Genomic DNA, 15,671 nt, shown 5'->3' on the forward strand with positions numbered 1-15,671 from the left:
ATGTATTTTATCTCTCTCCATACCCCCTCCCTGCCCTCCCATTCTCCATCCCATTAGCCATTTATGTTCCATTATTACCCTTTCCCCCATTGTATCCCCGCATTCTATCTCCCTTCTCTTGACCCAATCCCCATGGCCCCTTACTAGTTTCCTGACCTCTGTGATGCTTGCAAAAATTTAAGTAAATACAAAAGTATGAATCCCTATGGCTTTTTAAAATATCCTTAGTGATCTTTTCTATTTTATTTATTATTCTTATTTTATGTGTATGTCTGTATCGGTGCTGGGAATTGAGCCCGGGTCCTCTACAAGAGCAGCCAGTGCTCTTAACCGCTGAGCCATCTCTCCAGCCCCATTCTTAGTATTCTTTATCTCTCCTCCATCCTTATCCTTCTGTATTACCTCCTTCTCCCTTCCGTATTTAAAGTCCCTCATCCAGTTTTTCCCCTTTCCCACTTCATAGCACCTGTGTGCTAATATCCCCCTCTCCAGAGCTTATTCTCCCTTTCCCTCTCCATGGATTCTTTCTACTTAGATATAGTACCTCGGGTAGTACCTGGAATGAAGCTTTTCCTCATTAATAATGTTGGGATAATCAGATAGAAAACAGCCTGATTTCCCATTACAGATATTGCTATCTGGGTGAGGAACTAAGGCTTTGTGCCACACAACCTAAGGACCTTGCAAAGACTTTCCCATGGCAACATATGTTTGCTCAATGACTGGAACACTGAATTCTGTAACATTTCACTGAAGCTGGGGTGGTTATGAAGATAGAAAGCCTGAGTGTGGTCTTGACATGTGGCAGCAGTGGTAGGAAAATGAGATAAATGTCAGAAGTGCTAGGGTCCACTTGACAGCATTGTGACCCAGGCCAAAATATTTTCTCTCTGTGTCATCTGTAAAATGGGTGAATTACATTACACCAGAGGCTCTTACAAATGCAACCTACACCTAGGAGGTATTTTGGCATTTGTCAGACCACATTTGGTTGTACAAATTCTGGCAAGAGGGCCACTTAATGCGTTGGGACCTTGAAGGACAGATCAATACTACAAAGAATTATACTGCATCCTGCCATATGTTTCATGGAAGTGAAAACAGTTTATATTTATCTGAGTCTAGAACATACATACATTATACGTATTGAAATGAATTTTTTCCATGGTAGTATTGGTGCTTATTAACATTACCTAGTAAAAAGGAAAAAGATCATACCTTTTCTGGAATGTCACCATGAATTATTTACCATTTCAGAAAACTGCTGCACCAACAGCACAATATAATCATGGCATAGTGTAGTTTTTATGTTACCATGTTTTCTGGCCCTGGGGATTAAATCCAGGGTTTTGCATACATTAGGAAAGTACCTTACCCGTAAGGTATATCATCAGCCATTTTTTCACTTTTCATTTTGAGACAGGGTCATACTAAGTTGCCCAGACTATTCTTGAATGTGTAATCCTCCTTCCTCGCCTTTAATATAGTATATTTCTATCACTTTCTTCTCAGGACAAGAAGGGAAAGAATTTAATAACTATAATAAAAACTATGTCTTAGTCGGATACAGTTTTAAAAATACTGCTTTGAATTATCTCCCAAGTCCTTCCCAGTTTTAATTTTCAGTGAGTGTGTGGAGGGTTGAGTTGGATTTCAGAGGAAGGAGAATGCATTCTAAGGTGGAAATGATTGTGGTCACCTGGCCTGCTCAAGCAGAGATTAGAGTGGCCCCAGACAAGTCAGGATAGAGCATAGTCTTCCTTAGGGCATTCACCATGCCCAACTCACTGTAATTGAAGATTTCTGGGGGCACTGCCAAGGCTGGCATTACAGGAAATTGCCTGCCAATGGGATTTCTCTGGTTACTTTCCTCAGTGACAGAAAACAGTGATGCCTTCCTGTCTCTTAGCTGGAAGGTGTCTGCCTCCTTGTTCTGAAGAGTTCCTACAAAACCTTAGTTTCTTTTCCTTATATTTTTGCTCAGTTTCTAGCACTGGAATTATTTCTCCTGTGTCATCCATCCCCATGACCTTTATATTAGAGAGAGGGAAACTTAGTGTACGATAGACCAAGTTTTTCACTCTTGCTTATACTAATTTTATGAGACACCCAAGCAGAGGCCATTTAGATATATAAAAATAGAAGAAAGTTCCAAATAAATGTCACTTCAATTTTGGCAAATTGTACTGAGTCCTCTCATTTTAAGGATATGGCTTTCCCCTTTAATAACATGCCTTATTTTCTCTTCCTACTAATTATGAAAATTCATTGAAGACCGCTTTAAAATGAAGAAATGTATAGAGAAGCAAATACAAAACAACCATAACTCCAAGAACTATAGTGCTCAGGATGGAACAATGTGACAGCAAAGGTGAAATTGAAATTCAGTGTTGGGGTGTCTCTTCCTAATCCCCAGCTGCCTCCTCTTGGAGCACCTCTAGATCTCCCCCTTATGAAAAACTTGCCTGTCCTGTATACTATAAAACAGAGGCCAAACTGGAACATGTACAATAGCACTTAGCATGTCAAAGGCACAGAAGAGAGATAAAATATCTCATATCAGGAAAGTGTTTGGAATCTAAAATAGCAATGCTTTGTCATAGCTCTGCCATCACTACCTTATTATGGAGGTGTTGTGGTGATAAAGTATTGTAGGAATGTCGAAAGAGATAAGAGACCATCTGAGAAAGTCACAGTGTTCTCTGAGAATTAGGAAAAGGCACACAATATGCAGAGGAAAGAATGATTAAGTGTGAGGCCATCTCATAAATATGCCTTTCTTGTTGGAAAAAAAATGGCCAGTATTAAACAAAAAAAAAGTTAGATGATACTAAATCCATTCCAGAGATAAAGTTCTTATTGAAAATATTAGTAAGAATTTATGTTTAGTTTTTTACCCAAGGTGGATATGATCAGAATGGCAGTCTTCCCCCATTTGGACTCCTTGTATTGAGGCTCTGGTAGAAAGAGGACTTAGCAAACACTAAAGCATGTAGGTTAAAGACTTCGGAATTAGTTTTTATGCAAATCATAGGTCCATTCCTGTGGTCATCAAACGTTACTTGAAAATCTTTCACTACTTTAGACATTGAGGATACAATATTTACAAAACAGATGAAGTCCCTAGTGAAATAGAGTTTGCATTCTAGTCAGGGAAAACAATGCCTAATGCTGAAAAGGAAACAAAGGAGTAACCAGAGACCACTTAAGGCTGAGTAGTCAGGACTCGCCAAACTCAAAACAGTCAAACTGAGACCCAGCTGATGAAAACAGGTCAGTAATGAAGAAAAACAGTGGGGGAAGAACATTCCAAGAAATGACAACTAGAACAATGGTCCTGTGGCAAAAAGAGCCTATTTTTTAAAAGAATAGAACGAATATTTGCCAATATGATTGAAGTTAAGTGAGCTAGGGAGAGAGGGAGGTAAGTTTCAACATGGTGATAACATGTCAAGCCACATGAAAGCTCTGTAGAAATTCAACTAGCTACCATCATCATCCTCCTCCTCATTAAGCAGAGGGGAAAATGAAGTGAAGAGGTCCAGGAATACCATACGATGTCACCTGAGAAGTTGAATATGCCACTGTAAGGTTTGAATGATGTGCTGGAAGTGAATCCTGAAGAGATGGGAGCAACATTAAGGGTGACTGTTTTTACCTGTCATTACGTTTCTAGCACGTTCTCCCAGGTTCTCAGCTACAAGTACAGCTTTCACACAATGAGTACAAATCCATAAATCACTGGACACCTGCTTCCACACCAGCCTTGTATGAAGATATTCTCCTGTATTTTGTGACTGGAAGTTCCCCCAATAAGGTAATGTCTATGTCACGGGTCTCAAACCAGCTACCAAACTGGCTGTTTGGTGAAGTATAGACTTGACCTAGAAGGGTACTAGTAGAAGATGAGATTTTCTTTCTATGACATCAGTCAATGAAATCCGACGTGCAGTTCATTACTTTGTTAAAAGGAATGTTACTAAAGGTTAGACTCCCTGGGGTAACATTGCTCCCTGGTTCATATGATCCACTAATGTTTTCCCTTTTTTATAGGGACAGAAGTCCTATGGAAAGCTGTGTGGGGAGCAAGACTGCAGTGGAGGTTGCAAATGCTCTCCTGAGAAAGGAGCAAGGGTAAGATCCTCATTGCATTGTTGAAAGACAAATTGTCACAGGGGATGCTATCTGTTTTATCTGTTTACTTTAAGATTAAATAGCATAGAATTTACTCTTATGACCTCATGGCACAAGCAAAGTGATGAGAACCAGCTGGAAGGAGCTCTGCTCACTAAGAATAGGCAGAATGAGATCAGTCAAACCTCTGAGGGACCATGAAGGGGTTTCCTTCATTGACTTAATGCCAAGGTTTCCCCACAGTGAAACTGGAGTGTTTCCAAAAGCCAGTTAGATTGTGCAGAATCAGATTATGGTAATGTTTGTAGATATATGAAAATTTTCATAGCTCATGTATATACACTTCGTTTCTCTCTACCACTCTGGGGAACAGGTGGTCCATTTTTTAGCTACAGACTCCCAAATCACTGACTTGTTGGAGAAAGAGTCAAGAGTACAGGATAGCTACAGACTCCAGAAATACAGGCAACTCTAAAAAACGGTTTGTAGGCACTCTATTAAAATAAAAGTTATTTTTTAAAAATATGATGTGCCCAATATATTGTTGCTTATTAATGCTGCACCATTTAAGCAATCATATAAATTTCAATGCACATATTGGCACAAATTTTCCATCAGTGGCTGTATATACCTAGCCACCAGGAGGATCTTTATCTCTGATTTTCACCAAAGAACACCGCATCTTTTGTATAGAAAAAGTATCCAAGGGTAATAACTTTACTAAAATTATGCACGTGCGCGCGCGCGCACACACACACACACACACACACACACATATATATATATATATATATATAACTTATGACCGCTGTGCAAAATTCAGAACTTCCTGCTTCCAGTATTCTGTATGGACTATCATCACACTCAAATAAGCCAAAGAGCTTACACTGTCAAAAGAAGGTAGTAGCATAAATAGGTCAACCAAATCTTCAAAAACATAGCCAAGCAGGAAACATGGTGACTGCTTCACCTTCTCTTTCATTATCTTCCATTTGCAATAAAGTGAAACGTCAAACTATGCCAGAGTCTGAAAGAAAAGTGTATAAAACCATCTCTTCATCAAAAAGGATCAGATCCATTATACCTTAAAGACATGGACTTAGAGAATCATCAGGTATCAGGAAAAGGAAAGTATTTTAGTGAGTTTCTCATCTTACTCACTGATTGTACAGAGGAAACAGAGGAAAAATTACTTCCTGGGTCACACAGTAAATTACCCAGATACTTTTATTTCTTACCTGTTTGCTTCTAATACTCACCCATCATTGCCTCCCAGAGACGTAATGTTCACTGTAGCCACCAAGGCCGATACCTTGACCTCTGATCTATCACTGGGAAACATTTTAGAAAAAAAAATAATTCAGGGATGGAGAGATAGCTCAGTGGTTAAGAGCACTGGCTTCTCTTGCAGAAGACCTAGGTTCAAATCCCAGCACCCACATGGCAGTTAACAAATGTAACTCTAGTTCCTGGGAATCCAGTGCCCTGTTCTGTCCTCTATGGGCATTGCACTTACATAGATGGGTGCACTTATATACATGCAGGCAATAGACTCACACACATAAAATGAAATTAATAAATAATATACTAAAAAAGAAAAAATAACTCTCCAATAAGTTCATAATTGCATTATTTTTAATGTATTTATTTATTTTGGGGGATATACCACTGTGCCTCTTGGTGTCTAAGACCAAATTGTGGGTGTCAGTTCTCTCCTTCCATCATGTAGATCCCAGGGATAGAACTCACATTTTTATAAGACTTGAATGAAAGCACTTAACCAGCTGAGCCAGCTCACTGGCTCCTGAATTCATTCATAAACAATGCACAAGCAGTACAGACGAAGTAAGTTTATCCCTTAATGTTCTCTTAGTACTCCCCCTATCTATGTGAGGATTTTTTTCTGTATAATCTGTATAATTTTTTCTGTATATATACCTATACAAAACTATCTTGACTTTCTGGTTTTATTTCCTAAAAGGAATCCCAATGTGTATATATGTATATATTTCACTTAACATGTCTTTAAGGAATTTTTTTTCTAGTTGAATCCAATCATGTCCCTTTTGATGGGCGTTTTAGGTTGTTTCCATATTTTTGTTATTTCATAAAAGGCAGTGCTATCTATGGTGGAATTAATTGGGCAAGCTTCCTTGAGATGATATCTACAGAAATATTAACGATCAGAATTATTAAATACACATCTTGGCTTTCAAAAGTAAAGTATCCCATAAACGATCTTCTAATTCATATGATCATTTGCCTTGTATGTGAGTGTCTGTGTTTCCACCCTTTTGCCAATACTTGACAGTTTCATTAATATGATGAGTGAAATCCATCCTCATTTGCTGACACCCTGTGAACTTCAGCATGTTTTTGCATTTTCACTGAACTTTCAATGAAAAGTCTGTGTATTTCCTTAACATATCCTCTAACTGCTTTCCTAGGTGATGATTCGTATCTCTGCAAAGGTAGAGTAAATAAAAATCACCCATGTGGAAATAGATGAAATTTGAGGTTTGACGCAAAAGAACATTTCTTGATGGCTTGTAGCGGGTGGGATATGGACTTGAGAAGGAAATGAGAAGGAAATGGGGAATTGGAATCAGACTCCACAATTAGGGAATTGAGACATGCTGGACTGCTTGTTGCACTGGGATCAGTTAAATAGTAGCTGATCTGAAATGAGGACAGTTCTGTACCAGGAACACATGCCTGCAACAACCTCAGTGTGTAGCCCTAGGCTGAGGTTTTGATTTTTGAAGATGGAAGGCAGTAGATTTATTCTGTGAGGAGCCTTCGTTGAGTTTCAGGCATCTGGAGCTCAAGTCTGCTTTCTCTTATGAAAACATCTGTTGTTGAAGGGAAAGGGGATGGAGGAAAATGGACTATCACTTCACAGAGTTTCCTTTCAGTATTTAAAGGACACAGACTCCAGTTAAATGCATTCCTAAGGCTTCTTGCAATGTCTAAAGTTCCTAAGAACATTTGTCAGTTATTGAACCACACTAACCTACTAACCTGTATTTTATGAATCAAGGGCAAGAATGTTTTATTTTTACAAATAAGTAAGGCCTGTGCCCATAAGGCAAGATGTGACTATGGGTGCTTAATGACACTCAGGACATGAGTCCTGTTTTGTCACCGTCCTAATTTCCCAGGGCCAAACAAGATTGTCTAAACTGGCCTCAGCACTATTGACCCTGCAGGACAACCTTTCAGTCCCCCTTTTGTGCTAATGTCAGAAAGATTTGAGACTGTTTTCCTTAGCTGAGCAGAGGGTGCCATTTGAATTTCAAGCTGTTTTTCGCCAGCTGGGAAGGGAGTATAAGATTGGGTCACTCCTAAGCAAAGCTGCAGCCCTGGCAGGCATGCCTACTGCCTTTAAGAGACATCAAGCACATAACTTGCTGGGCAGTGTGTACTTTTCCTTTGCCAAAGGCCTCTTGAACTGACTAGGACATTTACACAACACCTAGCATGCCTACAAACTGCAATGTAACCCTTTTTAGCTGAAGCTGTTTCAAACTGATTTCACCAAGGTATGCCCTGTCTGGTAAAAGTTCTTGATGAATGTGTGTGCATTGACTCTTACCTTACTCCTTTACTCAAGGACTGTACTACTGTCTGCATGCAACAAAGGAGTCCATATGTGCCATGCTTAAACCATGTAACTTAAGAGCCTGGAGAGATGACTCAGTAGTTAAGAGCACTATCTGCTCTTGTAGAGGACCCTGGTTTGGTTCCCAGTGCCCAAATGGTGGCTAACGGGGGTCTGTAACTCCAATTCTAAGGGATCTGAGGCCCTCTTCTGACCTCCATGAGCATTGTGTGACATGGGTACACTTAGATATACGCAGGCAACATACTCATACCATAAAATGAAAATAAATAAAATCATTAAATCACGTTACTTAAATCTTAGTCAGCTTTAAAAATGGCAGCATCAGCTAACAAACCAGTGTGGATGGTGGAAATTTCATGAGGTCACACCATTAGATGAAGAACCACAGGAAATCAATGGCTGCAGAAAGAGGGAGACTCAGTTTTCTCTAGGGACGAGCTCCCTGATAGTTTATCCAAGTGATCAGCCCTAAACACATGAGTACCACTAAACTGATTCAGTAGCATGTGTATATGTTGTTTGTGTATACATGTATGTATTGTAACAATAATAAAGAAGAGGTCTGGCTATTGAGATGGAGTGTGTGAAACATAAGAGGAATTAGAGGGGGAGAGAGAAAAGGATAGAAATGGTATAAATGCACATTTATGACATTCTCAGAATTTTCTAATTAAAAATGGCCATTTTATTTTATTTTATTTCTGTATGAGTGTATTTCCTGCAAGTAACTGCACCCATGTCATGTAGTGCCCATGGAGGTCAGAAGAAGGTGTTGGATCCACTGCAACTGGCATTACAGACAGTTGTTAGCCACCATATGGGTACTGGGACCCAAACCTGTGGGTCCTCTGCAAGAGTATCTAGTACTCTTAACTGCCAAGCCATCTCTCCAGTCCCTGAAAAATGGTAATTTTTTTTAAAAGATGGTTTATCTCCTAGTTTTAAACAAAAGTTTGTGCCGTTTTAAACTACTAAACATTAAAATTTAGATTTAGAGTTAATATTTATTTTTCTATTTTCTTTCATGGGAATAAGTTTTATTATCCAGAAGAATCAGTCTTTTGAGTTGGTCTCTTGGCTTTGTTTTGTTTTCTTTTCCTGCCATTCGTTTGACATTTCCAACCCTTTCCAGTCACCTGTTAGCATTCCCTACTGGATTTGAAAACTATCTCTGCATTATAGCCATCAGTGTATGTTTGTCTGAAGTTGAGGATGGGAGAATGAGGGCTGTTTATTTTGTTTTGAAGATAGTATTCCTCAACATTATTCAGGGTTTTACCCATTTTCACAGCCTTGTAGTGTTAATGTACAACATAGTAAACACCTCACTATCCATGGTTATCTAAAGGCACATTAACACATCATCCAATGAAATGACAATTTTGAAAAAAAAACCTGGGAATGTTTGTCTTGCCCTCCAGGTAAAGGCTGTTTGCTCCGTTTTATGATTTGGGAAGTCATGATTTGGGAAGTTTTGGAGTTTATGAGGTTAGAGCTTCCTGTGCAACTGAGCCCACGTGTCTCAAGTCCTTAAGCTCTCGTCTCCTGCCTGCACCTTGCTGCTGCTTCCCTGACACAAATGTGTTTACCATGAACTGCAGAGCCCACCTTACTCTCCTAAAAAACAGTTGGCATTCCTTATGTCAGATGACTGGTGCCATAGCTACCAAGAGGACTGTCCATTTTCTCATGAATTAGCCAATTGCTATGTATGTATTTCCCTCCTCCAGCTGTATGCCATATGCTTCTGCCTTAACCACCCACTATCCTCTACTCCAAAGTAAAAGTTCACATTGTACATGAACTTCTTGGATACCCAGCCTTCTTCCAGCTGTCTGCATGGAAAGTTGGTGCTTTCAATGCCCACCTACTTCTCCTAACTCTCTGTGAACCAGCCTCACTGCCAACAATAGTCACCATTAACATGTGTGTTGCTGAAAATAATGGACAGTTTCCATTTTTCATTCTCTATCTTGTTTAAACTCCCTGCTACAAAAGACAACTCCTCTCCTGAAATTTTCTATTCCCTTGGCTATTATAGCATTCTCTTTTAGTTTTTGTACTATTTTTATAGCAATCCCCAGGATTCTGTCTATATCCTGCTTCTCTCACCCTCTTCAAGGATGTTTTCATCCACCCCACAATTTCAGCTACCAGTGATGCAATGAAAAATATCAAATCTCTGGCTCCATCTCCACTTTTCTTCTCTTCAAGAAGACAGTATCACTGTCTGGCTGGCTATCTCTGCTTGGGACTTCTACTGGCACCACAAGCATGTCTCATGTAGAACTCAACAACCAACCCGTCAGATATAGTTTCCCAAGTCCTACTTAGGTCTCAACATCTCAGAAAATGGTACACCAAAAACTTAGTTGCTTAAGCCAGAAAGTTAGCAGTCGTTCTTGTGTTCTGTTTCCCTTCTTCACTGACACCTGCAATCTGTTGTCAATCCTTGTCGGTTTTGTCTACATAAATCAAGCTCATATCCATCCACTTTTCTCTATACTCACTTCTCCAATGTCAATCTGTATCATTTCTTGCACGAATTATGGCAATACGGTATCATCTGTTCGCCCAGCCTCTAACCTCACTCTCCAGCACCTGTTGTCCATTCTGCTAACTTAATTTTTCTAAAACACAAATATCATGAAACTGCTCAAAATCCATCAGTGGCCCCTATAGATTCACAATAAAATCTTAACTCTACTAAGCTTACACAGTCCTACATGACCTGGCCTTTGACTACCCCTCCAGCATTACCTCTTATCATCACAAAACCTCTGCCCATTCAAAAAACAAAATACACAAATTATATATATATGTATATATATATGTGTGTGTTTATATATACATATATGTATATATATGTGTGTATATATATATACAGTTCTCAGAACCAGCTATATGTTTATACCTGCTACTTGCTTTGTGCATACTATTCATCTCCTGACTCTACCTGGTCTAACTTGGTTCTGTTTGTTCATTGCCTGAAACTAAACACAAACTTTAAGTCTCCAGAAGCTTTCCATGAGCTTCAAGTCTGATGGTATCTACTTTATCATCATCCCTCTACTTTATCATCATCCCTCTTATGCTAAAAATGCATTAAACTAGTTATCTGTTAGCATTCCCTAGTATTAGGAACAACTGAAAGGCAAAGACTGTGTCTTCTTAGACCCTGCATAGCTAAAAGTTTTAATAATGTTTCACACAAAACTGGCAACTGACTGAGCCTTCTTATGTGTGTGTAGTTCCAGCCCTCATCTGCTCATTGTGGGTTAGCTGTTGGGTCACTGTGAAGCCAATAAAAGTCTCCTATCCAGGAAAGATACAGTGGTATTGTAAAATGAAGATCCATGGTAGTCACATTCTCATGTTCTTTGAATCACCACTGGTTGTCAGGGCTCAACAGTCTGGCTCCTATTGTTTGCTTTAGGATTCTTCTTTCTCTAACTCTGCTGAGTTTTTATTCTGGCCTCTTCTTTTACCTGATCACTTCTTGTTTTATACCTATAAATGCAAGAGACTTGGCAAAATTTTTATTTTATTATGAGAAATTTGTTCTTCTCCCAAGATAAGGGCATTCACGAATAGCTCTTTTTTTTCTTTTCATTGATTTCATTCTGCATTCCACACCGACTTTTCCTTAAAGCCCCTTAACCTTACAAAAAATTATATTCTTGAATTTCTCTTGTTCCTTTCCCTTGAGGTAGAAGTGACATAGGATGTGAGCATGAAAGTAGCCACTGAGTGGCAATAGGGAAGGGAAGTAGAAAACCCAATGTCCTTGAGTAGTAAGTAAATATAGTTATTTAGGTCCAGGATAATTGATAATAATGTTTAAAGTTAGTGTTGGTGCATTTGCTTGAGGTGGAATCACAACCCAGCAGATGTTCACAGATGAACTTAATCATTTCTTTGATCTTATTGGAACATTTATGTAGTTTATTTTCCTTACTAGGGAGGGAGTTTCCTACTAAAGAGGAGCCATGTAGCTGGAGGAGGAGATGAATACACAGCTGTAAAGGCAAGAGGATTGTTTTAGTTTTCCAAAGACCTAAGTGTCATGCCTGAGCCTTGCCAACTAGTGTTTTCTCTTCCGAGGGATACGCTATACCTATAAGTAAAATGAGAGCTTTGGACTCTGTGATCTCAAAGGGCTCATCTGTTCCAATGATCTAATGTAGACATCATATTCTGTGCTCTGAAATTTAATTGTCCCCAGAGTGTCTAATCGTGCCTTCTACTGTTCCACTGAGATATGAAGGTCAATGCTTGACAGTGTTCATGACTTTTGAGTGGACTTAAGAAGCTGCCTCAGACTTAACTCACTTGTAGTGATGGGGTTTTTTCTTTTCTTTTCTTTTGGAGTGCTAGAGTTCAAATCCAAAACCTCACAAATGCAAGGCAAGTGCCCTATCCCTAAACTACATCCACAGTCCCCAGCCATGGATTTCTTCTTGCTGATGATGCAGGCTCCTGATACTGAAGTGGAGTGATTCAGTGATTTGAACACAGTCTCAGGGATTGTTCCTCACTGGATCTCTACCCAGTCTTCCCTGCCTTCCCTAGGAGTTAGTCTACTTACAGTTTGAGCTTTTGAAGTATTCTTATTTTACCTCTGCTCTGTCCTTGCAGTGTTTGAATAAATTGCATCTCCATCTCTGATGGGAAGGGGCAAGCTCAACTTCCATACTTGAGGAGTTGAATACACAAAGTCACGTGTCTATAGGAACTGCTCAGTTTTCCTCCTGCTGACTCTGATAATCCGTATCCTAGATACATTGGATATGAAAGCATAGGTGAGCATCTTACACATCAATATATGACATATTCTCTCATCCTAGAGTCTGCCTTATTTGTCCCTTGCCGGCTGTATTACCTCCACCCCATATTTTCTCCTTGTTCTCTTTTCTGCTTAGTCCCTAACTTCCTTCTATTTCCATCTAGACTTTGTGTCTACTTGCTTTAGATTTTCTGTCTCTTCATCTCTCTTTGCCACTTTCACATCATGGACTCCTCACTCAGCTTCTCCTTCTGTGTTTTCAGTCTCATGGAATTGCTTCCTGGATCGCCAACCTGTGGTCCCATCCATTTATTCTTTGTCATCAATCAGCAAGCATGAAAACTTCAGCATCAAGCTATCAGAAAAAAGTATCATGATGCACTTAACAAAAACATCCCACTCTTCTAAAGCTTCTAAATCTCAGACCCTAGATCAGTGGTCTTCAAAATTTGAGGTTAGAGATAGGGCACGCAAACCAACATACTGGTTGGAGAAGAAAATATTAGGACTTAGATAAAGAGCCGGGGATGTAGCTCAATGGCTGCGCATGCAGCATAGTATGTTGAGGCCCTATATTTGATACTGTAGGCTATAGAGCATGATGGTTTATATTTATTGCCAACTTAACAGGATCTTGAATCACTTTAAAGACAAATGTCTAGGCATATCACGAGGTCTTATCTAAATTAGGTTAATTGAGGAGGGAAGACCCACCCCAACAGCCAGGATGAATAAAAAGGAGAAAGCAGGCAGCGGATCAATATTCATTGCTCTTTTTCCTGACTGCAAGCAATGTGACCAGCCACCTCTTGCTCCTGACACCATACTTTTTGATGGACTGTACCCGCGGAACTATAAGTCAAAATAAACCCTTCCGTAAATTCCTTTTGTCAGATATTCTGTCATAGTAATGAGACAAGTAACTAATATACAGAGCATCTTAAAATATTTTTCAGAGTTGATGAACATTTTGATTTTATAATGTCAATGCTAAAAAGGCCTCTTCACATAAATACTACAAAGTAACAAAAGTATGTTTACATCCACTTCAGAAATTCTTAGAAATCCAAATTCAATTATTGACTCTTTATGAAATTGAAGTCGACAACTCAAATTGCAATTTTAAAAATCAACCCTGCTAACACAACACAATCCAAAGATACACTGATTTGTTATTTTCGTGCTGAGGAATAATGATTTAAAAAGCATTCTAAAATCTTTGCTTTCCATAATTAAACCATTAGCAGACAACTTTGTATATTAGGAAAAAGCACTGCAATTCAGAAATAGCTAATCTGAGATCTGTGCTGAGGTATTTCAGAAAGCATCCACGGACACTGTGAGCCGTGTTCACTGCCAGTGAAAGCATTGCTTGTTCAGAATTAAGGCTGCTGTGAAGTTGTATGACGCTACAAAGGCAAGTGCTGCCAGAAACACGTTTGATTTTGATTTTGAACTAAATTTTTAGTCTCTGGGCATCCAGAAACCTTTTACTATTGCAGAATTTTTCACAACATTTACATTCACTTACAGATTCCATAATTTAAGAAACTTCAGGCTAGACAATACTTAAAATAGATGCAACTGGACTGGAGAGATGTTTCAGCAGTTAAGGGCACTGGCTGCTCTTGCAGAGGACCCAGGTTCAAATCTCAGCACCTACATGGCAGCTAACCACAATTCTATCTCCAGTTCTAGGGGATCTGACACCCCCTTCTGACTTCCATGGGCATTGCACGACACAGGTGCACTTACACATGCAGGCAATACAACTAATACACATAAATAAAAATAATAAACTACGTTTTAAATAGATGGAGACTAAAAAACAGGCCAAAAGTATTCTGTATAAGGGAAAGATAACAATCACCAGATTGTTAGTGTTTTCCATACAGAATATCCATGCAACTAACTTTAGGGCCTCACCCTGACAGCATCATATAAAATAGAGTAATGAAGGTCTCAGAAGTTGAGAGCAATGTGACAGCAAAAGTACTTTTTAAACTATAGAATCCTAAGCCTAAGAAGGTTGGAACTAACACCTAAGTTACAAATCATATGTTGTAAAAGATCTTCCTTCATAAAATACCTGTGAGTTTTCTTTCCCTCCATGTTAAATATGAGGAAATTATCAGCGAGGTTAAGAGACTTCCCCAATGTTTCTGGTAAGCAGCATAGCTGAGGAACCAAACCAAATATCCCGTCCCCCTGCTCCTTGTTCTTCCTACCATGTAAATGACTCTTATACCCGTGACCATAATCATCTTGACTCTCTACATTATTTACTGTGCTGGGAATATTGTGAAAGGAGGAATATACTTAGAGTGGAGAAAATGTGCCAAGACACAGAGCAGATACTAACAAATTAATTGTCATTCTTCTTCTGCCCCCGTGATAAGTAATTCCCGACTGCCTGTCTGGCACCTGTTTATATCTTTGCCTGAATTTTTTAAGTTTTCTAATATTTCTGTCTTTTAAAGTTTAAAGAAATGAACTTCGTGCTTAAGGAAAGCCTCATTTTCCTTTATGATCACAAGCTTGGGGAGGAATCATATCATATCTTACAGCTCTGAGGCAGGTCTGTCCCTTTTTTAGACCACTCATTATATGGAAATTCACTGCAGTGGATTCAGAAAAGTATGGAGATGAAATTACTGGATGTATGTTAAGGAGCCATTTGGGGTCTACCATGAAATAAATTGTACATTACCGGAAATCTTCCAAGAATGTTTAACAAAATTAATTGCACAGCATCTCTCTTGCACACTAGTAAAAGTCAATGGGGAAATGTGCATTGCTTTACAGAAACTGGCTTTACTGTCATCTTTGCAAAGGGCTTTTATTTTAACAAAGGCAGCTACACATGAACAATTATTTAATGACCTATTCTACTTTCAAATATACAGCAGTGGAGGTCCTAGGGTAGGTTCTGTATTTCATTTTTCTTATTGTGTCATATGAGGTTCAAACTCACTAGACAAATATTTAAGAAAGCACTCAGGGAGGTAACTATCAGTGTAGGCACTGTAGGCAAAATACAAACATATTACAAGTACCAAGCCTCTCCAAGACACACAGAGAGAGAGAGAGAGAGAGAGAGAGAGAGAGAGAGAGAGAGAGAGAGAG

At 39.1% G+C, this 15,671-nt stretch overlaps 1 protein-coding gene across 3 annotated transcripts in view; it reads left to right on the forward strand.

The window, feature by feature from the left end:
* Positions 1-15,671, forward strand: part of Col4a6 (collagen type IV alpha 6 chain) — a 341,384-nt gene that overhangs the window by 166,305 nt on the left and 159,408 nt on the right. For all 3 annotated transcript variants that reach the window (XM_008852964.2, XM_017803141.2, XM_029556057.1), the window contains exon 3: positions 4,054-4,134. In XM_008852964.2, coding sequence (XP_008851186.1) covers positions 4,054-4,134 — 81 coding nt within the window. The remainder of the gene's footprint in view (positions 1-4,053; positions 4,135-15,671) is intronic.

The sequence above is a fragment of the Nannospalax galili genome, unplaced genomic scaffold (genome assembly GCF_000622305.1).
Source record: "Nannospalax galili isolate Female #2095 unplaced genomic scaffold, S.galili_v1.0 scaffold25, whole genome shotgun sequence".
NCBI classification, from domain to species: Eukaryota; Metazoa; Chordata; class Mammalia; order Rodentia; family Spalacidae; genus Nannospalax; species Nannospalax galili.